This window comes from Panthera leo, chromosome A3, assembly GCF_018350215.1.
Source record: "Panthera leo isolate Ple1 chromosome A3, P.leo_Ple1_pat1.1, whole genome shotgun sequence".
Taxonomy (NCBI): Eukaryota; Metazoa; Chordata; class Mammalia; order Carnivora; family Felidae; genus Panthera; species Panthera leo.
The window spans coordinates 29,731,975-29,756,319 of record NC_056681.1 but is presented as its reverse complement, the minus strand read 5'-3'; the positions used below and the strand labels follow the sequence as shown (position 1 = coordinate 29,756,319).

Genomic DNA, 24,345 nt, shown 5'->3' with positions numbered 1-24,345 from the left:
TCAACATCTTTCTTATTTTTGTAATTTTATTTCTCAGAAAATGGTCCACTTTATCAAGGTTTTCATATGCATTACAGCAGAGTCAGCGATGGTATTCCCTTGTTTTCCTGTTGTTCTTCTTAAAATGCAAAACTACATTCTCTATGATTTGGAACAGAAACTAAAAAGAGATTAAGGCTGAGATCAAGACACAGGTAGGGTGGAAACTGGCTAAAATCAAAGGAAGATAAAACAAGCAGAATTAAATATCTTACTGGAGAAAAAGAGTTTTCTTTGACCTTGACTCTCAAGAAAATTAAATCTGTGATGTGGAGGAAACATGAGATACTCTCCCAGGACGCAGAGAAAAAGGACAAAGATTTCATTGACAGTGGTGATCCAGTGTGATAATTTTAGGGGAGAAGAAAAAAAACCAAAGCAACCCTGTTCAAGAAATGGACAGGAACATTAGAAGAAAGCTTTCTAAGCTGAAAAGACCACTTCTTTTCTGGAAAATTAATACTTATACTTGCAAAATATTTGACTTTTAAGGATGAAGAAAATCCCAACAAGCACCAGGCAAATTGCTCACCTAACACAGATCAGACCAGCTTTCCTACCTTTTTTTTTTGGGGGGGGGGGAGGGGGTGGGGAGGATATATAATTGACATATTAACGTTATATTAGTTTCAGGTGTACTTGCTACCATCTTGAGACCCAAAGACAATGGGATAAGAACAAGAGAGCCTTGAGGGGTACAGTTTGAGACTCAAGAATTCCATAAACAGTCAAGCCACAACATTACATTAGTGTGTGAAGACAGTAAGTAGAAAGGCATTCTCACCTAGGGCAAAGGCTTAGGAAAAAAACATTCAGTGGTCCTCCCTGAAATCACCTGTAAAATGAGAGATGAGTCTGAATGAGAAATAGAAAAATTAGAGCATAAAAAACTGGCAGGACATTGATAGCAATTAAACAAAGAGTTGGCAAAAGCCTCTTTTCCAAGAGGATTTTGTGGCTTGAAAAAAAAAAAAAAAAAGACTGGGTCTATCATCCTGGATTAAATGGACAGATATAAGTAGGTGTGAGGGCAAGAGGCCTAGAGATGGAAAGGCACATTCAATTTTTCATTACAAAAAGAGGAATATAAAAATGATTTGTCATTGATTTTAATATTTGTGAAATAAAAACTGTGTTTTTACTTGATGAACTCAAAGGCAACCACTAGGAGACTTTAAAACAGAATTTCTATCTTGCAGAACACTATAGAAGATAAAAGCAAATATGGAAAAATACAGAAAACAAGAAATAGCAAGTACTATATACTATAAAACAGGATGTCTAATGACTAATCAGCTCTAACAGCAAAGATATAACGGGTTACATTCAACTAGACTGGAGGCGTTGCAGTTTTTAGGACAGACCCTTTGTAGCTCCAGGCTTTTACTAATGCTGAACCCTAGGCCTGGCTTGCTTCCCCACCATATTCGCAGTATTCGAGGCTAAGACCTCCAGTACCAGCCGGCTTCCTCCCGGCAGTCCTCCAGGGCCAAATCCCGGCGCAGAACGCAGCACGCGCGTGCGAAGCTGATACTTCGAGTGAGGGACGAAGTCCTGACCTCACTCCCTCTCACCCCCTAATGCGGCGTGGGGTTCGGGCCGGACCTCGTGCCCAGTGCAGGACACCGAGTGAGAAAGCACTCGCACCCTGCACGATTGTAATGTAGATCTTTTTCCTCGTCGCCCTCCTTCCCCCCCCCCGCCCCCCCGCGGGCAGTGCGCCTCTGCAAACAGCAAGTTTCAAACGGGCTCCGTTTGCTGCCGGACGTAGTCGCTGCCCCTCGAAGCCTCCCACACGCCGGCCTGCGGGCCGCTTGGATATACCCTCAGCGCCGTCGGATCCACCTGGGACAACTCGCCCTGCCCCCACCTTGCAGACTTGCAGTCTCAAGCCCTCCGCTGGGAGGCCGCGTCCGGAAGAGCAGGAGTGGGAGAGGAATGGGGCTGGGGTCGGCATCTGGGACCCCTTCCCCAAACCCGAGGGTCTCCTCCCAGTCGCCAAAGATGTGGTGGAGGGCGCGGTCCCACCGCATTTGTTACAGATCAGAGCCTGGGGGCCGAGCCCAAGGGGCTTGGGGGGTGGCAGGAGACGAGCAGAGGGGCTCGGGACCGACTTACGCAGCCTTGGAGAAGGCGAGATAGAGGGGTCCCAAGCGCAAACCTGGACGTAGCTACAAAGGGGTTAAGGCATTGCGCCCCGCCCCAGCCTGGGGATTGGCGGCCCCGGGGGGCGTGGCCGGAGGGCGGGCCCGCGTTTGCCGCAGCCGCGGGTGGGCGGGGCCCGGGCGGGGAGCGGGAGGGGCGCGGAGCGGAGCCGGGCCCGCGCCGCGCGCCCCGCCGGGCGGGCTTCGGGCTGCGCCAGCGAGCCGGGCCGGTGGCGCCCGCGCCGAGGACCCCGCGCTGGACCCCGAGGCAGCGAGTAAGTGAGGCCAGCCCACCCCGGCACCCCTCCCGGCTCCGACCTATCGCCGTGCCCGCTGCACCTAGATGCTCGTCCGGCCGGACCCGGAGCTGGGGAGGGGGCGCGTCCCGCTGCTGGGGTCCCAGGGCGGGGGAGGGGAGTGGAGATAAGGCCGATGATGTCATGGATGCTTCACCAGGCCTGGGGGGAGGTGGCGGCCGGAGGGGGTGCGGCCCGGATTATGTCACCTCTTCCCTCTGCGCCCCGCCCCCCGGGGCCACACGCGCTGGTAGGGAGCAAGGGGAGGTGCGAGAGGGATTTCTTGCACCACAGAGACCCTAAGGCACCTCTTCGGGACAGCCTGTGGCCGGGGTCTCCGAGCTGGCGCTGCGGGCCGTGGTCTGCTGGTGAATGGCGAACACCCCCACTTCCCTGCGCGGAAGCTCGTGTGTGCGCGCGTGTGTGTGCTGGGGTGGGGGGGGGGGGCGCCGTCAGCCCCCTCAGTCCTTAAACACCAGCTTCACCAGAGCCAGGATCTAGGAGATGGTTCCCTTCCCCCGTTTGTGCCAAGGGAAGGTGGGTCTCTCCTCACACATCCCAAAGAAGTTCTGAAGACCTCTGCACCCCAAAACCCTTACAGTGCCCCTAATCCCCTTTCTCCCTCAGTCCTTCTTCCCGGAAGCCCTTCCTGATTTTTCTGTTCGGATTCATTGCCTCTCTGCATTGCTCATAACATGCATTCCAACATGCACTCTCTCTGCATCTCCTCAGGGTCAGGGCCCGGAGACCCCCAAGATTCTGCCATCTGTGCCCCAGGGCACCCACAGGCCAGTCCCGGGGGTAAGCCTCAGAGTGAAATCTCCCTGGAGTAGCCTGAGCCAAGTGCCCCAAGGCCCCTGCTCCCCTGGGATGATCAGGGATGCTGTCCTGGGAGGCAGCATTTGGATTGGTCCTTGAAGGATGCAGGGTGGGCATAGAGATCTGGGAAGAGATTTTGTGTGGAGTGGAGAGGGGCTCGGGTTAGGGGGAATAGGATGGGCAGTAGGAGATGCCTTGGAGGCCCTGCCGCAAGCTCTGCTCTGGTTCTGGGGACTGAGAGAAATGCCAGGCCTTTTACCCATAATACATTTACTTCTTAAGATTCCTGTAAGGTAGGTGTGAAAACCCGAGGTGAAATAACCTGCATGCGTTCATCCCTAATCAGTTCAGCTGGGATTTACACTTGAGCTGATGCCTCCAGAACTCCTTCGACTGTTCTTGGTGCTGCTCTTGGAAGAATTTAGGCAGAGCGGGGACAAGATCAGTTTTGCCCTTTAGAAAGAGTCCTCTGGCAGCTGTGTGTAGGAGGGAGTGCAGGGGGAAAAGGCCAGTAAGGAGCCCCCAGCAAGGGTGCTGGCAAGAGGGGCTACTGAAAGCTTTAGGGGGTAAATGGGTTGGTATAGGAGCCTCTGAGACCACAAGAGAAGGGTGGAGTGTTCTTAGCTTTAGGAAGGACATAGGTAGGGAGGGGTTGAGTGGTCATGGGGTTGGAGGGATCTGCCCATGCAAACCCCAGATATAGTTCATTTGGCCCCTTTGCGACCATCAATACTGTGCATAATGCCCCAGGCACTGAAGGTTGATGGTACAGAGAGGCAGAATTGGGCAACCTGTCATCTCAGGTGCTCGAGCTGATGCCATGAGGCTGCCTATGCAGACCACACTCAGCTACCTGGGCCAGTTCAGGACCCGGACCCATACACGAAGCTCAAACCCTTCCTCTGGGCTCAGTTTCTGCCTGTCAGGGAAACATATGCCCCTCTTTGTCCTGCCAGCTCCCTACTGGGGTTTTGAGAAAAGAAGCTGCAGCAGTCCAAACTTGGGAGAGGCAAGGGGCAAGGAACATTTGCATGGGGTTGATCATGACAGGTTAGAAATGGCAATTCACTCTTTGGGGAATGAGGCCCCAGGGAGAGCTGCTGTGAGTTGACAATCAAAGATTCCCCAGGTAGAGCAGGAGATGGTCCCAGGAGACAGTTCTGGGAACACCTCATTTCCAACTAGGTCTCTGGGCATTGAGCTTGTCTGGAGACCACACACATTCCAGGGAAATAGTGGGGCAGAGTGGCATACAATCAGCCCCAACCTATGGCAGGTTCTTCTTCCCTGAATCTCAGAGAAGGTAATACTGCATGTTTGTAACGCACCGTACAGCTCATAAAGCACCTTCGCAAACATTATCCTCTGTCACTGTCATGATCAATGTGATCACTTCTGAAGTTTGCTCCTGCCCACATCCAGGCATCTGGTGTAGCCCCCTTGCCTAGATCTCTAATCTCACTATTGGCACCTTCCTTCACCATATCAACATACTCAGGTTTCTACCATGCTTAATTTAAAATTAGAAAAGAGTCTTTGGATCCCAAACCACCTTAAACTACTGTATTCTCTGGCCTTCTCTTTTAGCAGAGAACTCTCCCGTCTTTGCCTCCAGATCCGTCTACTCCTCTAGTCTGGCTTTGCTATTCACCACTTTTCTGAAGCCATTCTCTCATAGACACCAGTGAGGTTTCCACCTGCCAAATCCAGGATACACCTTCCAATCCCAATTTTACCTGGCCTCTTTTTACTACTGGGAGCTGCTCCCACATTCTTGAAGCCCCCCAGCTTGGTTTGCAGGGCCTGTCTTCTTCTGGCCTCCGTCTTGAGTCCACACTGCCTCCCAGACTTCCGGGGCTCTGCTCCCCCTAGCTCGATGCTGGGTTCCACCCACACCACCCTTGAATGCTGACCACCCCAGTCTCTCTTTCCATCCAGTAGGTGAGAGAGATCTTTCTCTGGTCCTTCCCAAAGTACCTGTTTCCCCAAACAGTCTCCCTCTGTTTTGTTAAGGGTGTCACATCCACCCTGATGCCCCAGCTGAGATTCCTCCCTTGCCCCCACCATTGAACCCCATTTCTATGCAGTTTTGCCTTTTCTTCCTCCCAACCCTGCCCAGGCCTTCCCACTGGTTTCAGGCTTCAAGCTACTCAGCCTTCATCCTTCTAGTCCCCAGCTGCTCCCTACACTGGACCCAAGGATGCTGAGAAGGGGGTCATGCTTAGGGTGGGAGGGGGATTTTTGAGTTGAAAGGTAGCTGGGCTGGAGTATGTGGGGAGTGGGGGCAGTGCAGGAACTAGAGTGAGGCATGAGAGGTAAGAAGGCACTCACTCTCAGGGTCCTGCATTTACTTATACTGCACTTAAATTACTCACTAGGTGCATCCCTGGCCTCACCCTAGTCTCAGCCCTGCATGTGGGGACAGACTGGCTCTAGGGAGGGAGGTGGTACAGTACTCTTCTCCACCCCTGGGGGGCAGATGCTGAGAGAATGGAATTTTACAAAGGCAGTGGGGACTGGCTTGGTGGTGAACTTCCCAACCACTTAAAGCTGTAATTCCAGGTGTGGTAGCCAAAAGACTCCTGAAGGGCAAGATTTTTGTCAGGATCCCCTGGTCTGGGGCCTAATAGCAAGCGCACGGCATGAGAATAGGCATCTGGGTAGAAGACAGTCTGAGGGGCACTGAGGTGCCACCTGGACCCCTTCATCTTCGTAGAGAAGGAGGGCTCCTTGCCTGGTTTCTCATGGGAGTAGAGGGTAAAAGCCTGAAGGGTGCCCCTGCCACCTCTGACAAACGTATTTGAGGGTCAACATCCACGGCTGGCACTGCCTGGTGCCTTTGCCTCGCTAGATTATGCGGATCTCTGGGGCAGGTGTTTCCAGGTGTGGATTTGAGACAAAAGAACCAGGAAGCGGGGCCTCCCAGAGCACAGGTAACCCGAGGCCCTGTCGCCCTGCTTGCGCTGCTCCCCCTGCTCTTGTGGGCTGGCCTTGGGGGGTGGGGGGCGCACGCTCACGGAAGGGCTCAGAGGACTTCGCGGTTCAAGGTCCGTAGAGAACGGGGGGAGGGAGTAATCCAGGAAGTCTTCCCGGTGGCAGTGAATTCTTAGTGGGGGATCGGCCGCGCGGAATCCCCTGCGGGCGCAGCTGGGTGCAGAAGCCCCGCCCCTCGCCCCGCCCACCTGTGGGAAACACTGGCCCGGAGGGAGGCAAGGCCCGCGCCCGCAGCTGGCTGCACCTCGTCCTCTGCCCCGGCCTCAGCCAGCGCCCGGGCTTCTGCAGAGGTACTGACCGTGGCAAAGGGGCCCCTCGTGCTGCCGAGTTGGGGAGACCTCGGGAAGATCCCTTCGCCAAGCGCGACTGCCGCGGTCCCCGGCCGTCTGCGGGGGGTGGGGCGTGCCTGAGGTGGCGCCCACAGGCGACCCACGGGCGCGCGGCAGCTGCAGCTCCCGCCTTCCCGCACCGAGACCTCGGTCCTCTCCAGCGCCCGCCGCCTCGGGGCGCCTGACACGCGGCAGCTCCACGAGGTAGGTCCTTCATTCCTCCCATTTCGCAGAGGAGAAAACTGCAGTCCGGGATGGCTCAGTCGGCCCGTCCAAAGTCGCACAGCTGGTTCGGGCCGAGCCCCGACTGCGAGAGTGAGGCACATGGCCCCTGCAGACCGGGCCTCGGAGGGTCCCAGGCTTGAGGACCCGTCGGCCCCCCACCCCCTTGGAAAGGCAAGGAGAGGAGCCTGCGCTGGTAGTGAGCCTCCACTTCTTCCCTTGACTGCAACACCCTAGGTTAGGGGCCTGGGAAGGATCTCCCCCCCCCCCCCCACCACACACACACAATATTTGGATAGGGGTGGGTTCTCTCCCTCTCTTAATTTCTGAGGGTCCCTGTTGCATTTGGGTATTATTGTCCCCTTCTAGCCTCCTTTCCCCAGCCCATGCGGTTGGGTCGTAAGTGCCCAGACCCAAGGTCAAGAACACCTAAATTCTGAGGGCTGCAGTGAAGAACTAGGGCTCATGGAGGAGGTGGGGTTGAGGCAGGAGCTGAGGAGTGGAATGCAAAGCTGGGAGGGTATGTGCATGGTGCCCTGGGGCCTGGGCTTCATCAGGTGGGCAACAGGCACCCCGTTACCAAGCTGTCCTCTTACCCCGGCCCCACTCCTTCACCCTGGATGTCTGGGAACCCTTGTGCCCATTAGAGGGAAGGGGACACCAGAGGGTGGGGCGCAGGTGGTGCTGGGGCTGATTTGGCTGGGGTGGTGGGAGTGGGGGTGGGACTGACCTATCTTTGCCTTCCCACCTGTGCCCACAGTGCCCCCTTGGCTTAGTCATGGCGAAGCTGGAGACACTGCCTGTGCGTGCTGACCCAGGGCGGGATCCTCTCCTGGCCTTTGCCCCTCGGCCCTCTGAGCTCGGACCCCCAGACCCTCGCCTGGCCATGGGCAGTGTGGGCAGTGGGGTGGCCCATGCCCAGGAGTTTGCCATGAAGAGTGTGGGCACCCGCACAGGGGGTGGGGGCAGCCAGGGCAGTTTCCCCGGCCCCCGCAGCAGTGGTGGTGGGGCGAGCAGGGAGAGGCCAGGCCGCTACCCCTCAGAAGACAAGGCTCTCGCCAACTCCCTCTACCTCAACGGTGAGCTGCGGGGCAGTGACCACACTGATGTCTGCGGCAATGTGGTGGGCAGCAGTGGTGGCAGTAGCAGCAGCGGTGGCAGTGACAAGGCCCCACCACAGTATCGTGAGCCCAGCCATCCACCTAAGCTCCTGGCCACCTCTGGCAAGCTAGACCAGGTCAGTCCCCAGGGCCCTTTTCTGGGAGATGGGAGGCTGTCCAGAGAGGAGGATCAAGTGGGCCCTGGAGGTGGGGTTGCGGGGGCCAGAGGTTGGGCTAAGAAGCCATGGGGAGGGGTCTTGAGGGCCAAGTCTAGCTGGTGGTCCCAGGGCAGAGACTTGGTTTTCAGGTAGCGTGAGGTGGAGACCCAGCTTCAAGGGACTCCGAGGATGGAGATTAATTGGGGGCGGGGCTGAACGTGTCTCAGAGGGAAGAGGCTGGAGCCAGGGCTAAGGCCCCATTCTGATGCCCACTCCCCCTTGCTTGCTTTTACTCAGTGCTCAGAGCCGCTAGTTCGGCCTTCAGCCTTCAAGCCCGTTGTACCCAAGAACTTCCACTCCATGCAGAACTTGTGCCCCCCGCAAACCAATGGTACTCCTGAGGGGCGACAGGGTCCTGGTGGTCTCAAGGGCGGACTAGACAAGTCTCGGACCATGACCCCAGCGGGCGGGGGTGGGGGCGGCCTCTCAGACTCCGGCCGGAACTCACTCACAAGCCTGCCCACCTACAGCTCCAGCTATAGCCAGCACCTGGCGCCCCTCAGTGCCTCCACCAGCCACATCAACCGCATCGGCACTGCCAGCTACGGTGGTGGCAGCGGCGGCAGCAGCGGTGGTGGCTCGGGCTACCAGGACCTGGGAACCTCCGACAGTGGGCGGGCCTCCAGCAAGAGTGGGTCGTCCTCCTCCATGGGTCGGCCAGGCCACCTGGGGTCTGGGGAGGGTGGAGGTGGAGGCCTGCCCTTCGCGGCCTGCTCACCACCCTCGCCCAGTGCTCTGATCCAGGAGCTAGAGGAGCGGCTGTGGGAGAAGGAGCAGGAGGTGGCAGCCCTGCGGCGGAGCCTGGAACAGAGCGAGGCCGCGGTGGCCCAGGTGCTGGAGGAGCGGCAGAAGGCGTGGGAGCGCGAGCTGGCTGAGCTGCGGCAGGGCTGCAGTGGGAAGCTGCAGCAGGTGGCCCGCCGCGCCCAGCGCGCCCAGCAGGGCCTACAGCTGCAGGTGCTGCGACTGCAGCAGGACAAGAAGCAGCTGCAGGAGGAGGCAGCCCGGCTGATGCGGCAGCGGGAAGAGCTTGAGGACAAGGTGGCCGCCTGCCAGAAGGAGCAGGCTGACTTCCTGCCCCGGATGGAGGAAACTAAGTGGGAGGTGCGGGCAGGGGGCTTGGGCTTTCCCCCTCTGAGTCTCCTTCCTTCTGTCCCTCCAGAGAAACCCAGAGCTGTGGCCCACTGTCACAGGGGAGTGAAGGGGAGGGAGACAAAAACGATTAGGAATGTCTGTGGGCACCAGAGCGGGCCCAGGGCTGTGTGAGCTGAGCCAGGTGTGTCCTGAGTCCGAGGAGGGCCTGGTGTGTCCTTCCTGAATGTCCCATGAGCTGACGCTGTGTCTGGGCATGCTGTGTGCCTCTGGGGCTGGATGTGGTGGCTGTGGTGCCAGCCAACAGGGCTCTGCCTTGACCCTGGCCCTCCTCGCCTCTGCCCCTGCGCAGGTGTGCCAGAAGGCAGGGGAGATCTCCCTCCTGAAGCAGCAGCTGAAGGACTCGCAGGCCGACGTGTCCCAGAAGCTGAGCGAGATCGTGGGGCTGCGCTCGCAGCTGCGGGAGGGCCGGGCCTCGCTGCGGGAGAAGGAGGAGCAGCTGCTCAGCCTGAGGGACTCCTTCGGCAGCAAACAGGCCAGCCTGGAGCTGGGTGAGGCCGAGCTGCCCGGGGCCTGCCTCAAACCTGCGCTGACCCCCGTGGACCCGGCGGAGCCCCAGGATGCCCTGGCCACGTGCGAGAGCGACGAGGCCAAGATGCGCCGGCAGGCCGGGGTGGCCGCCGCCGCCTCGTTGGTTTCCTTGGACGGGGAGGCGGATGCTGGCGGGGAGAGCGGGACGCGGGCCCTGCGGCGGGAGGTGGGGAGGCTGCAGGCCGAGCTGGCGGCCGAGCGGCGAGCCCGGGAGCGCCAGGGAGCCAGCTTCGCGGAGGAGCGCCGCGTGTGGCTGGAGGAGAAGGAGAAGGTCATCGAGTACCAGAAGCAGCTGCAGCTGAGTTACGTGGAGATGTACCAGCGCAACCAGCAGCTGGAGCGGCGGCTGCGGGAGCGCGGGGCTGCGGGGGGTGCCAGCACACCCACCCCGCAACACGGCGAGGAGAAGAAAGCCTGGACGCCCTCCCGCCTCGAGCGCATTGAGTCCACAGAAATCTGACCCCCCCCCCCCCCACCACCAACATGGGCATGTGGCCTTTTGACAAATGCCCTGTCAAAGGCCAGAGTCCACAGTGTCTCCTCCCCACCTTCTCTCTTCCCCATGTCCCCCATGTCCCCAGACCAAAGAGGTTCTCAAAGCAGCTGTGACCAGACCCCTCCCCTCCCCCCACTGGGGGCCCTCCGGGCCCTATGGCTGGGCAACCCACTCGGACCCTCCTCCCAAGGAAGGGATAGAGGGAGGCAGAATGAGTGGGGGTTGAGGGGCCCAGGCAGCAGGGGAGCCCATGCTCCCCTTATTAGTGCTGCTTTGTTAGAGATGGAGATAGCAGGCCTGAAGTGCCATGAGGTGCCCCCGTCCCTTGGTAGGTCTGGGCTCCTACTGTTGGCCACCCCGGTGTCCAGTGATGCTCTCTGTGGTCACCTCCTAGGCCATGTAGCCTGAGAGGGCCTGCATGGGATCTGCTGAAGCTGACAGACCTTGGGCTCCTGGCCTCTCTCCTTCCTGCTCTATTACCCCTCCCTGGGCAGATTGGCAGGACAAGTGGGAGCAGATGGCCTGTCTGTGGTTGAGAGGGCTACTTGCCCAGCCCCTCCCCCGCCAAGGTCTCTTGGGCTTAGGCCTCAGAGCCTGGCCTGGTCCTGAGTGTATGTCTGTATGTGCGTATCAGGCCGGAGGGGAGGCTGGGGTGGAGGTTCAGTGCCCGGGGAAGATCTGCCCTCCTGTACTTGGGAAGGTTCGCCTGGAGGCTTTTTAGCTCTACCCCACCCTTCTGGCCAGGATCCCACAGGGTGATAGCCCCATCTGCTTGGCTCACCCCACACCCAGGGCCACTGTCCGGCTCTAACTACAGCTAGTAAGTGCTACCTGCCTCTCAGGCACTCCCCTCACCCAGTTTCTGAGGTCATATGAGTGTCTGTGATGTCTTCCTGTGTCTTTTCCCACTCGATTCCCCCAGCCTCCCTCTGCTTTCACGCTCAGAACATCATTGTCCTAGGCCGCCTCTTCCCCCAAACCTCACCTTTTCTTCCAGTAGAAAATTCTGCTTGATCTTTGGTGCACTGCCCACTTCCAAGCTCCAATGGGCCCAAGCCTGAGCCAGAGGCCTTTGTTTTGGGGGGCGAGGGGGATGGTTGTGATTGCCCTTGAAGGACAAAGCTGACCTGAGAGGAATACTGACCCCTGAGTTCCCAGGACCCTGGGTTTGCCCAGGGTAGGCCTGCATGGCCATCAGTGGGGGCTGGGACAGCAATGTCACTTCCCTCTCGGTATCCTCTCAGAGTCTATCTCCGCAAGACAGGAAGGGAAAGGCAAATTTCTAATTCACCAGCAATAAAAATTAGAGGAGGCTTGGCCCTCAACCCTTGTATTTCTCTCTTTTCACTCTCTTCCTCCCACCCCCAAGACTGGGTTTGGAGGGCAGGGTGGAGAGAGCTGGCAACTACTGTGAGCAAGTTCCCCAACCCCTGACCAGCCTCCTCCCATGACTGGTGACTGTTTAATGAGCTGTGCGTCCCCCACAAAAACAAGAGTGCCCCTCTGTGTGGCCTCTGTCCCTCTGCACAGCCCCTTCCCGGTGACCCTCACCAGATCTCTGAACTGGTTGGGGGAGCCATCCTGGTAATCACTGCCCATTCCACTCACCCCTCACTACACCTGCCCCAGAACCTGGGCCTAGGCCAGAGGGGCAGGGGGAAGAGAAGGCATTAGTAGGAAAAAAATAGAAAAAAAAAAAAAAAAAAAAAGAACAGACTCAGCTTTGGGACTTCCAACCACAAAAGAAATTATATATAAATATATATAAATATATATCTCTACCATATGTGATGGAAAGACTTCGTTTTCTTTTCCCAAAGAAATAAAATGGAGAAAGCCTCTTGAGTGGCATTCTTTGGCCTGCTTGTGTCTTTGCAGGTTTGGGAGGTGAAGCTGGGTTAGGGGGGTGTGGAGGGCAAAGCTGGGGTAAATGGATTTCCCAGAGGAGGCATAAGTCCGGAGGTGCTCACTGGGCCATGCCAGAAGGTTGGCCCAAAGCCCAAGCTCCTCCATGTTGCCCAGGAGGAGTCGTGGTTCCAAGTTTCTGCCCGTGGCTTTCTCTTCGGCTAGGATTGTCACCCTGAAGCGTTTCTAGGTGGGTCCAACTCAGCATCTGGACACCAGGCTGCTGCTTGGAAGGTAGGTGATGCAGGACAGCTAGATGTAGTATCCTGAGCCATGTTACAGCGACTGGCCAAAGTTTGAGGTCAGAATACAAAAACACGAAGGCTGAGAACGGACTTGTAATTAGTGGTGAGGCCCCAAAGACAGAATGGACCCAAGAGTGCTGCGAGCATGGAGCTGTCCTTTGCGGGTAAGTGCTGTCCTTTATAATTGCTTCTGTCATCTTTACGGAGCCCCCCCCCCCCCCCCCCCCCCCCAGTCAAGAATGCATCCTGCTGCAAATAACAACTTGACTTACAAGAATTTAAAGGCTGGTTTATTTTTCCTTACCTGACAATTCTGGTCACAAGCATCCTGTCATAAGTATTGTTTCAAGGACATAAGACTTAATGTTCCTACTCTCCCATCCATAGTATGTAGTTCTCTCCATGCCACAAAGTGGCTGCCACAGCTCCACGAAGGGATTGAGGCCGAACTACTTTATCATGAAGATAAAAGTTTCCCAGAATCCTGCCGGTAAATTTCCCTTTAAATGTTGATGGGCAGAACTGAGCGGCATCCTCTTCTCACTTCAAGGGAGGCTGGGAAACTGAGTATTTGGCAAAGAAGAACAGGACCGCCATGGCTGCTTTGGAGCAATCTGGTTCATACCCTGGGGATGGGCCCTCTGCTCTCTCTGGGTTCTTCTGGCAAAGAGAGTCCCAATCAGCAAGAAGGAATATATGCTCTGGTCTGGCCCTAGTGAGAAAACCAGGCAAACAGTGCCCTCCGCAGAGCTCCAGAGTTGGGTTGCCAGGCTTGCCCCTCCTTGCAGTGAAGTGTCCTCGCTGCATTGGTTTTTGTCTCCCGGACAAGATGGTACCTTGGAGGGAAAGTCAGTTCTCAAGTCTCCTTCACAGCACTTAGGATAGGTGGACTAGCAACCAGGGCACTGACAAGGTACGACAAACCCAACCAGCAGTGCTCAAGTTTTCCCCAGAACGGCAGTGTTGGGTCAGGCCCTCTTGGAGGGTCTCTTCCTTGCTTAGGTGCTGATAGCAGCTCAGGTGTGAACCCCTCTACTTAGGGAGGTGAAGGATGACCCTGGCTTCATCTACTATATAGCACTGGCCTCCTCCAGCTCTGGCCCCTCGTATCCATTTCTCCTAACAGGCTCGACTTTTCATCACTAACTCTTCTCCTGAGAGCACTTCACAGATGCCTCTATTATTGATGATTACCCTCACCATACAGATGAGAAACTAGGCTTAGTCAGTTAATGTGATTTCTCTAAGGCTATAAAACCCTGGGTGGCGGGGCGCCTGGGTAGCTCCCATAGTTAAGCATCCCACTTCGGCTCAGGTCATGACCTCTAGATTTGTGCTCTGTGCTGACAGCTCAGAGCCTGGAGCCTGCTTCGGATTCTGTGTCTCCCCGTCTCTCGGCCCCTCCCCTGCTCATGCTCTGTCTCTCTCTGTCTCTCAAAAATAAATAAATGTTAAAAAAATTTTTTTTTTTTTTTTAACCGTGAGTGGCGGTCTGGGATTCGAACCTGTATCTACGCTATTTAGCGACTTCCAGAGAGGTTCATCCACGGCGCTGTTTCGCCTCCGCGGGTCCTAGACTCCCCCGGCCTCTCGGCAACGTCCTACAGTGGAAAACGTCCTTGGAAAACGCTGACAGAGCCTTTTGAGCCTCGGCCGCACCCGTCACCAGCGCAGCAGGCGGAAGTAGCGGGCAGTTGGCCGGAAGTGGAGCTGTGAGGTCCGGGTGTTGCTGGTGGAGTGGCGGTGGCGCGGAAGCTCGCGGGATCCAGGGTCTGGTGTTGCGGCGCCCGTGTTCACCAGGCTCAGGTGAGTGGCGGCGGCCGCGGATGAGGACTCGGCGGCCGCTCCCTGTCCACCTGGGCCTTGGCCGCCTCTCCCGTCCTGGGCGGCGCAGGGCCGGGCGCTTCCGGGCCCGGGCTGCGGACTCCTCTCGCAGGCCCGTTTAGGCAGAATGTCGGCGACCCCGCCACCCCAGAGTTCTGTGACCTTGGACAATCGGTTCGTCTGAATCTTGACTTTTTCTCTGTGAGACGGAGATGATCACTGCCTGCCTCACAGGGCTGTTGTGGGAATCCAGTGAGGTGTTTTGCGGCACTTCGTTACCACACTTAACACGTGCACGCGACCCACTCAGGGATCTGGAGATGCGGTCTGTAGGTCTGGGGTAAGGTTCGAGATTACGCATTCCTGACCAGCTTCCAGGTGAGGCTGATGCCGCTGGTCCGCAGGCCCCTACGGTATTTTGCTTAGTACCCGGGTCAACTTGAGCCTTCAGTAAATATCAATACAGTGTATATCCTGTCCCCGTTTTTAACAGACGGTTTCTAGTTGCACATACCTAAGGTCGTTATTGATGTCTTCCTCCCTTTTCTCTCCAGAGGTAAGAAAAATAATTGCCCTTTCTCTTTCCGTACAAATCATGACACAGCTCTTCTGTCCTGACTCAGGGAGCTTTGGGCCCTCTTTAAACCAGTTAAACTCTTCCACTTCCTCAGGTCATGCTTCATTGCCTACTCACTGTAAACCCTTGGACAGTGAGTGCTTCTTCCTATGGAGCTGGCAGCCAAGTGCTTTAGCACCAACGTGTCTGGTGTTCTGTGCTCTAGTCATTTGTTGCAGCTGGAATGTGAATTCCTATTTTCCGCACTTGGCTCACACTTGGTGAGTAGTAAGAAAGCCGCTTTTCCAGAACTAGATTGTACAACTCACTTCTCTGAATGGCCTCAGGCAAGCTCTGGCTTGATTTCACTACTGCCTGGGAGACCAAAATGAAATATGGAGACTCAGCGTTGCATAATGCAACAGAGAAGGTGAGGCCTTTGGGAGTTGTGCAGGTCTAGTTTATTTGACGGTATGGTTTTCTTCCCCATCTGTTGCTTTAGCAAACCTTTAGCAGTTCCATTCACATGGGCTGAGAGGACCTGAGTGTCTGCTCTCTGTTGCTATACCCAGAGATTTTCTTTTCTTTTTTCTTTCTTTCTTTCTTTCTACCCAGAGATTTTCTTTTCTTCTTTCTTTCTTCCTTCCTTCCTTCCTTCCTTCCTTCCTTCCTTCCTTCCCTCCCTCCCTCCCTCCCTCCCTCCCTCCGAGGGAGAGAGAGAGAATCTCAAGCAGGCTCCATGCTCAATGCAGAGTCCAACACATGGGGCTCAATCTCACCACTGTGAGATCATGACCTGAGCTGACACCAGGAGTCAAACATTTTACCAACTGAACCACCACCCAGATGCCCCACGTACCCAGAGATTTTCTAAAGACAGAGTGTGTGGAATCCTTTAAGAGCAGCGGCTCTAACAGTCATCTGTGGGGCCTTGTCAGACTGTATCTACTCAGGCCCTTCTTGCCATTCTGATAGAGGAATAGCAGAGTCTTAGAAGGGGAGGAAGGGCTATATAAACTAAAAAAAAAAGTCTCACAGATAATTGTGGTGTGCTGTTTTCTCTGATAAGAGTGGAAACCAGAATGAAGTGAAGGAGATGGGCTGTTAGAATTGAATTTGGTTTGGCTTAACTCTGGGTGATACTTACGTTGACCTCAACACCTTAGCACTGGTGTTTGACCTTTGTCGTGGCAGTAGTAGTAGATCCCTGTCTTGTAGGCTCTGCTCCAGTGTGGAAACTGAAGCACAGAAGAGTCTAGCCCAGTTAGCATTTGCATTAACAGCTAAGGGTCCTTAGGTCAGTCACTAAGCCCTCACCAGGAGCATTAAACTTGGTAGACTCTTAACACCTAGAGGAAGTTAGTTTTCTGTTTTTTTTTTTAATTCTCAGGGTTGCTCAACAAATTATTTGCTAAGACAAGATTAGAGTTTGAAGTATTCATTTATTTGTGGCAGTTTTACCAGGACATAGGAGGGTTAAACCTTTCTAGCAAAAGGACGGAAATCAGAATTAAGAGAGGAGATCTAGTAACTGGTGAATTAAATATGCTGAGAGTGTTATATACTTAATCTACAGTTAGCATGGCTGTCTTCCACCGTCTGGCTCCCTTCCTCTAACTTCTGGACTGTAGTTTAAAATGAAGCTATTCGGCCTTGCTCAGACCTCTGTACCTGGAAGGTGGAAAGGTAAGATTCCTCACTCCTGTGAAATTACATCATTTAGGGTGGTTGGACAGTGCCAGGGGTCTCTGAGGCTCCATTCTGGTTTGTTAGGACCCCTAAAGAGAGATGGGGAAGAGGATGTACATGTGGCACTTAAACTAGGAAAGGAGCTTTGTGCTGATGTCACATGTCTTTGAACCTCTAGAGAACGTGTCAGGCATTATTGATTGGGCATCTGTCTCATACCATTCCCTTTCCAGCTTTTTTCGGGATTCTCTGGGAGTCCTTAAGTAAGGAAGAGCTAACTCTCTCAGCTGTGCTTTCTCTATGTAGGCAACACATCCAGACAGCCTCTCCTTCGCAGTGCCTTTTCTCCTCACTGTTTTGCTTTATTGGTTCTGTATCTTCCATGTGTTTCTTTCCCTTTCTTCCCCACAGCACTCAAGACCAGACTTCCAAAGTGATTATATTTCAGGCATATATTTGTAGATATGGTGTCTATACAGTTACACTAAAACTTGCAAGGTGAAAAAGTAAGTAGCTACTGTTTGCCATTTGCAGTTGGCTCTTCATGTCTCTACGATCCTTTATTTTGTCATCATTTCTGTTACTGGGCATTCATAAAGAAATTCAAGGGGCGCCTGGGTGGCTCAGTCAGTTAAGCTACGGACTCTTGATTTCAGCTCAGGTCATGATCTCACGGTTCGTGGGTTCGAGCCCTGCATCAGGTTGTGCGCTGACCGTATGGAGCCTACTTGGAATTCTCTCTCTTTCTGACCCTCCCGGCTCGCTTGCTCTCTCTCAAAAATAAACAAATGCTTAAAAAGAAAACAGTAGTTCTATAGACAGTAGGAATTACTTGGGCTAGAAAAACTTTTCAATGTTTTCCTTGAAACTTCACATTACTTTCTTTGAATACTGATTGTCTTCTTGAAGAATACCTTAATTTCCTGTTAGTACATGCATTTTGCAGATTTAATTTTTGTCAAAGTTGTACATGATTTACACAGTCACATAGTTTGATGGACTTATTTAGTCTTAACACTAAATATTCCCTTTCTCCATTTTTTTTTTTATGGTGATCTGTGATCAGTGATTATGTCATGCTGAAAGCTCAGATGATGCTTAGCAATTTTTAGCAATAAAGTATTTTATAATTAAGATAGGTGTGTTTTTTAGATATAATGCTATTGCACACTTGACAGACTGCAGTATGGTGTAAACATAACTTCTCTGTGCACTGGAAAACCAGAAAATTCCTTTGACTCACTTTACTGTGACACTCACTTTATTTCAGTAGTCTAGAACTGAATAGCACTATCTCAAGGTAACACCTGTATTAGAGGTGAGAGGGGCTTTTGAGTTCACCCAGTTCAAACGCACCAGCTCCCTGGCATCTGGAAACCCTGTAGATGGGTCAGGATCCTCCCCACTTCTTTGTCTGGAATTTGACTCTTCTTGGCTAGAGTACACACCAGCAATGTGGGTTTGGAATCAGACGATCTTTGATGTCAAACCCCACTCCATCCCTTAGCTGTGTAACCGTCAGCAGGTTCCTTAACCTTGTGAAGTCTCCTTTTCCTCATCTACAACATGGAGACCACAAAACCTACGTTACAGAGAGGTTGTAAGGATTGGAACTATATGCAGGTAAAAACCTCATAGTAGGCTCGGCACAGAGGAGGCCCTAAGATAATTGTGGCTGTTGTTTTTTCCATCTTGGGACTTAACCTGTATTTTAGCATTTCAAAAAGAACCACATTAATTCAAAATGCAGACTCTCTATCACCGAAACAGAAACATTAATGTTCAAGGAAATGGTTCTTTTTTCATTTGAGGAGCATGCACAGTAATTTTATTCATTAAATACACTTAGGTAGTATTAATTGAAGTAGTTTAAATTATTTAATGTACTTTTATTTATTTATTTTTAAAAGTTTATTTAGGGGCGCCTGGGTGGCTCAGTCGGTTGGGCGTCTGACTTCGGCTCAGGTCATGATCTCACAGTTCGTGGGCTCAAGCCCCGCATCAGGCTCTGTGCTGATAGCCTGGACTGCTTCAGATTCTGTGTCTCCTTCTCTCTCTGCCCCTCCCCTACTCACGCTTTGTCTCACTCTGTTTTTCAAAAGTAAATAAATGTAAAAAAAACAAAAAACACGTTTATTTATTTTTGAGAGAGAGTGCGTGTTTGCAGGGGGAGGCAGAGAGACAGGGAGACCAGAGAATCCCAAGCAGGCTCCATGCTGTCAGTGCAGAGCCGCATGTGGGGCTTGAACTCATGAACCATGACATCATGACCTGAGCCAAAATCGAGAGTCAAGGGGTGCCTGGGTGGGTCAGTCGGTTAAGCATCCGACTTCGGCTCAGGTCATGATCTCACAGTTCGTGGGTTTGAGCCTCGCGTCGGGCTCTGTGCTGACAGCTCAGAGCCTGGAGTCTGTTTCAGATTCTGTGTCTCCCTCTCTCTCTGCCCCTCCCCTGTTCACTCTGTCTCAAGAATAAACAAAAAAAAATTTAAAAAAAACAAACAAAATCGAGAGTCAGATGCTTACCCTACTGAACTACCAAGGTGTCCCTAATGTGTTTTAAAATTATATTGTTTGGGATGCCTGGGTCACTCAGTCGGGGAAGCATCCGACTTCAGCTCAGGTCATGATCTCACAGTTTGTGGGTTCAAACCCCATATCGGCTCTGTGCTGACAGCTCGAAGCCTAGAGCCTGCTTTGGATTCTGTGTCTCCCCCTCTGTCTGTCCCTCCCCCGCTCATGCTCTGTCTCCCTGTCTGTGTGTGTGTGTCTGTCTCTCTCTCTCTCTCAAAAATAAACAAAAAAAACTTTTTTTTAATAAAAAATAATATTATATTATTTATCGGGATGCCTGGGAGGCTCAGTCGGTTGACTCTTGATTTCAGCTCAGGTCATGATCCCAGGGTTGTGGGATGGGGCCCCATAACAGGCTCTGTGCTGAATTTGGAATTCTGCTTGGAATTCTCTTTCTCCTTCTGCACCTCCCCTCTCTCCCCCTTCTAGGGCGTGTGCGCACTCACTCTCTCAAATAAAAATGAAATAAAAAAAAATTATATTATTTATAAAGGTATTTGTTAAATTCATATACTCTTCTGTATTAACAGTTTCAATGCCAATAAAGAAGGAAAAGTTAATTTATATCAAAGATATAATGGAAAGTCTCCCCACAAAGAAGTTACATAGTTCCTTTCCTTTCATATAAGTGTATTTTAGGTGATGGCACTCATTTGTGTTCTGTTTGTTCCACTGAGTATTTGTATGTGTGTTTTCTCGTGTTGATGCTTGCCACACACTTATCCTGTAAGCCAGCCCCCTCCTTCTGGATGGACACTTATATTGTTTTCAGTTTTTTGCTTTTTTTTTTCTTAAACATTTTATTTTTAAGTAATCTACACGTAATGTGGGGCTTGAACTTACAACCCCAAGATTCAAATTGCACACTCTGCCGACTCAGCCAGCCAGGCACCCTGATTTTTTGCTTTAGAGTAGCACAGTTATTTTGTTAAAAAAAAAAAAAGTTTTGTTCCTCCCCCCCCCCCCCCCCCCCCAGTTATTTCTTCCGAACTAGTTCCCAAGGTGTGATGAAGGTCTACAGATTTGAACAGTTGGTTGAGCATCCGACTTTTGATTTTGGCTCAGGTCATGATCCCAGGGTTGTGGGATTGAGCCCTGTATCAGGCTCTGCTTGGAGCGTAGCACCTCCTTGAGATTCTCTGTCTCTCTCTCTCCCTCTCCCCCTCTCCCTCTCCCTCTCTTAAAAAAACAAAAAACAAAAAACAGAGGGGTAGATTTGGGCTCCTGGACCATAGTTTGCTGACACCTGGTCTGTAACATCTGGACCCATAGATTGAAACTTGGTAGACGGAATGGTCCACAAGGTCATAGTAAAGATGTAAGCGTACAAAGATTTCATGTGAAAGAATTCTCCTCTGGTTCACAAAGAAAGTAGAGCATACGTTCCTACCATCCAGAGAAGCCTGTGTAGCTCACAAAGCCACTGGCCTGCCCTTTGGTCACCTGGTTCTCATGCTATGGGCTCTGGAAGGAAGAAGAGGTTGACAGGGGAGTTGGGCAGGTATTTCAGAAAGTCACCCTTGCGCCCTCAGAACCCGCAGGGGATTCTGTGCAGCAACAAGCCTGTCAAGTCCACATCTTGGCAGCTCAGGGCTCACTGGGTTTTGCTTGTCAGGCGTTGGCATTTATCAAGTGGGAGGAAAGCTAAAAGCCTTTAGAGAAAGCAAGAGTATAGGAGAGTCTGTTTCGTAGGCTCTCCTGGTTTCTACCATGGGGGAAAGTGGGACCTGCACTGCTAGAGGCAAGATTTCAGCACCTGACTCCCTGGCAGCATTGCTAATCAGCTGCCTCCAGAGGAAAGCTGTGCTGCTCCCCTTCCACGTCAGCGGGGCAGGCGTGTGAGTTGGTGTTTCCTGAACCGTGAGCCCAGCTTTGAGATGCTTTTTGCTTCCCACCCATGAATTGACAGCAGAGCTCAGGCTGCTGCCTTCTGCCACCAAAATGAGTTTTTGAGTATATGTCCTAAATGCGTGCCTCTCTGCGATAGTGGTTCAAAGTCTGTGATAAGTCGCCTGGACAGGAGAATAGGCATCTTCTGGCAGGTGCAGGAGCAGCATCAGAAAACAGTTGAGTAAGGTGTGGGAAATGAGCATTAGAAAACAATTCTGTAGTCAGAAGTTTTATGCTTAGGAACAAGGAGGGTTATTGTGGGTATAATGAATTAAACTTTACATCAGGTCCCGCTTTTTACTTTTGCTGTTAGCGCAGCAGCTTTAACCAACTTTCTTATTCTCCCAAGTGGGCCCTTTATGCATTGATTGATATCAAGGAGAAGCAGTTTGTAGCCTTGATGTATGCTGTCTTGTCATTTGGGCATTCACTAGCATTGAACTCACTTGAGTGGACAGCAATGTAGTTTAATCCATTTCTTATAATGTGTAAATTTTGGTATTGTGATAGGTGGAAGCCACTTATTCTTCATCTACCCTTTTTTCAGTATCTGGCACCACCAATTCTGGCCCAGTCATTTGTGACCCATGGCTCTTGCGATATGCCGAAGATTTCCAGGTAGTTTCTGTGGAACGCCTCCCTGTCCAGCTCTAATCAAGCACCATGTAAACAAGAAATTGCCTGGACAAACCTGTAAGGACTGTGTTCTGACTGCCAAAACGATCAGTACTGACACCAGAACAACAGCCACTCTCAAGTTGTTAAAACCTTTAGGATATCGAGCGTTTTGCAGTCCTTTTGCCTACAGCACAGCCCAAAGTGTGACATATTGGAATGTGGGAAGCTACACACAGCCGAGGGGACAGGAGCCTCCAGAACACAGCGGCTTCTGCCATCCTGCCAAAAAAGTTGAGAACATTCATAGCATTTCCTCCTCTCAGAGGATCCTGACGACCAGCAGTACCTTCCCAGGTTTGGAATTCAGCAGGACTTCTGCCTCTAAGGCCAGCACGTTGAAGCCGGGCTCACACAGGGCTGCGGGAGTTGAAGACAATATAGAAATTTTTGATTCCTTTGAAGACCCCCGAGGTTTCCTACAGCTAAGACCAGAGTACCAGCTTCACAGCTATAACAGATCTGAGACTTGCCAGCCCCTGTCTGTTTCGGAAGGTGAATTAATTTTGCACAAAGTCACAGTTCATCAAGATAATCTCCAGCCTCAAGTCATTGCTGATTATTTCTGTAAGCTGAGCTCTTTGCCTGCAGAGCAGCATCCTGTTTTGCTGTCCAGCACCAGCTTTGCTTTGCTCTGCCAGCTGAGTGTGAAAAACATACAGTTCTTTGATGTCCCGGAGTTGATCAGTATTTTGAAGGCCTTTGTCAGTTTGGGAATCCCTCACTCGCATTCAGTGCTAGGTGTGTATGAAATCAGATTTTGCAGTAAGGTGTGGGAGATGAGTCTGGATCAACTTCTCTTGGTGGCCGATCTCTGGCGAAACTTGGGTCGCAGAGTACCTCGGTTTTTAAAAATCTTTTTTAGTTATCTTAATCTGCACTGGAAAGACCTATCCTTGTCCCAGCTGATTCACTTAATTTATATTATAGGTGAAAGTCGTCAGGCACCCCAAGACCTAATGCAAAAACTGGAATCATTGATTCTCAAGTACATAGATTTGATCAACTTAGAGGAGGTTGGTACAATCTGTTTGGGGTTCTTTAAATCAAGTAGTAATCTCTCTGAATACGTCATGCGGAGAATTGGAGACTTGGCTTGTGCTGACATGCAGCATCTGAGCAGTTATGCCTTAGTGAATATTCTTAAGATGTTCCGTTTCACTCACGTGGATCACGGAAATTTCATGAAGCAATTTGGCCAGATTGCTCCTCAGCGAATCCCTTTTCTAGGAGTTCAGGGTGTCATGCACCTGACTCTTGCTTGCTCAGCCTTACGCATCCTGGATGAAGGGATAATGAACGCTGTGGCTGCTTCTTTGCCTCCAAGGGTGGCATATTGCCGAAGTAAAGATGTTGCCAAGATTCTGTGGTCATTTGGAACTCTGAATTATAAGCCACCCAATACAGAAGAGTTTTATTCTAGCCTGATAAATGAGATTCACAGAAAGATGCCTGAGTTCAGTCGATATCCAGAACACCTGCTCACCTGCCTGCTGGGCCTGGCATTCTCTGAGTACTTTCCATTAGAGCTCATCAATTTTGCTTTGAGTCCAGGGTTCGTCAAGTTAGCTCAGGAGAGAAGTAAGTTTGAACTCACTAAGGAGCTATATACTCTTGATGGTACAGTTGGCATCGAGTGTCTAGATTACAGAGGCAATCGTCTTAGTGCTCACCTTCAGCAAGAGGGGTCGGAAATGCTGTGGAATTTAGCAAGGAAGGATATGTGCTCAAAGCCTGAATTCCTGGAAGCTCTCTTTTTACTAGAGAACATGTTGGGTGGGCCCCAGTACATCAAACACCATATGATTTTGCCTCATACCCGATCTTCTGACTTAGAGGTCCAGCTTGATGTTAACATGAAGCCATTACCCTTTAACAAAGAAGCCATACCAATTAAGGATGAAGCCAAATTAAGGCTTAAGCATGTGGGAGTCAGCATTACAGATGATTTGATGAATCAGCTACTAAAAGGGAAATCAAGAGAATGTTTCCAGGGAGAGATTGCATCAGAGACTGAACAGCGGAAAAGGGAGTTAGAGAACGCACCTATACCTTCGGGGACCTCCCTTTGCAATGTGGCAGACAGATTGGGGGCTATGGAGATGGCTGGCCCTTGTCCCCCAGCTTGCACGCAGGCCCCACAAGTGAAGCTGGCTATTCAGTTGACAAATAAAAACCAGTACTGCTATGGTTCCAGGGATCTGCTTGGACTGCACAATATGAAGAGGCGGCAGCTGAATCGGCTTGGGTACCGTGTAGTAGAGGTATCCCACTGGGAATGGCTCCCACTGTTGAAACGAACTCGCTTAGAAAAGCTGATGTTCCTCCATGAGAAAGTGTTCACCTCTGCTCTCTGAAGGGCTTTCAGGGACATTGTTACTCATAAAGGCTATCGACGTATACTATGCAAGGTGTTGGGAAACAGTTACAAAAGCCAGCATGTAGGTTTGGTAATAAAATCATCTGTTGAAGAGACTTAGTTGTGCTCTTGTCAATGGCAGAGTGACGCTTGTGTGTTACATGAATTAATTGTAACCTGGCCCCATTGTACAAGTTGTTGCTAATTTGTGCAGGTAACTAATAAACATCGTAAATTCCCTATTTTCAAGTAAGTCCTGTCTTATTTTTCTTCCTCTGTTTACTGGCCTTAT

At 52.0% G+C, this 24,345-nt stretch overlaps 3 protein-coding genes across 16 annotated transcripts in view; all 3 read left to right on the top strand.

Annotated features, from left to right (window-relative positions):
- The first annotated feature begins 2,381 nt into the window (after positions 1–2,381).
- On the top strand, positions 2,382–12,633 carry LZTS3 (leucine zipper tumor suppressor family member 3). 6 transcript variants are annotated; one of them, XM_042931478.1, is made up of 5 exons: positions 2,382–2,458; positions 6,855–7,080; positions 7,604–8,080; positions 8,399–9,262; positions 9,603–12,633. In XM_042931478.1, exons 3-5 carry the CDS (start codon positions 7,622–7,624, stop codon positions 10,299–10,301), a joined length of 2,022 nt encoding a protein of 673 aa, XP_042787412.1. In that variant the 5' UTR covers positions 2,382–2,458; positions 6,855–7,080; positions 7,604–7,621; the 3' UTR covers positions 10,302–12,633. The 6 variants fall into 6 exon arrangements, with proteins under 6 accessions (XP_042787412.1, XP_042787410.1, XP_042787411.1 ...); XM_042931476.1 differs by having other exon boundaries at positions 2,401–2,458; positions 6,150–7,080; XM_042931477.1 differs by lacking the exon at positions 2,382–2,458 and adding an exon at positions 5,578–6,231.
- Positions 12,634–14,205: 1,572 nt separating this feature from the next.
- On the top strand, positions 14,206–24,321 carry FASTKD5 (FAST kinase domains 5). 5 transcript variants are annotated; one of them, XM_042931465.1, is made up of 2 exons: positions 14,206–14,293; positions 21,567–24,321. In XM_042931465.1, exon 2 carries the CDS (start codon positions 21,607–21,609, stop codon positions 24,049–24,051), a length of 2,445 nt encoding a protein of 814 aa, XP_042787399.1. In that variant the 5' UTR covers positions 14,206–14,293; positions 21,567–21,606; the 3' UTR covers positions 24,052–24,321. The 5 variants fall into 5 exon arrangements, with proteins under 5 accessions (XP_042787399.1, XP_042787403.1, XP_042787404.1 ...); XM_042931469.1 differs by lacking the exon at positions 14,206–14,293 and adding an exon at positions 14,307–14,689; XM_042931470.1 differs by lacking the exon at positions 14,206–14,293 and adding an exon at positions 14,701–14,867.
- UBOX5 (U-box domain containing 5) overlaps positions 14,217–24,345 on the top strand; it is a 37,211-nt gene continuing 27,082 nt past the window's right edge. For 2 of the 5 annotated variants that reach the window (XM_042931475.1, XM_042931471.1), the window contains exon 1: positions 14,217–14,293. The gene's annotated coding sequence lies outside the window, so the exon portion shown is untranslated. Of the gene's footprint in view, positions 14,294–15,082; positions 15,149–16,464; positions 16,554–16,967; positions 17,063–24,345 lie in introns of those variants that run through there. The other 3 variants (XM_042931472.1, XM_042931474.1, XM_042931473.1) reach the window with 3 other exon arrangements.

Excerpts from the sequence above, each read along its gene's own strand:
- LZTS3 (XM_042931478.1), top strand. The coding sequence starts at position 7,622 with ATGGCGAAGCTGGAGACACTGCCTGTGCGTGCTGACCCAGGGCGGGAT. Across the intron at positions 8,081-8,398 it reads CCTCTGGCAAGCTAGACCAG|TGCTCAGAGCCGCTAGTTCG; the intron begins GTCAGTCCCCAG and ends GCTTTTACTCAG. Across the intron at positions 9,263-9,602 it reads TGGAGGAAACTAAGTGGGAG|GTGTGCCAGAAGGCAGGGGA; the intron begins GTGCGGGCAGGG and ends GCCCCTGCGCAG.
- FASTKD5 (XM_042931465.1), top strand. The coding sequence starts at position 21,607 with ATGGCTCTTGCGATATGCCGAAGATTTCCAGGTAGTTTCTGTGGAACG.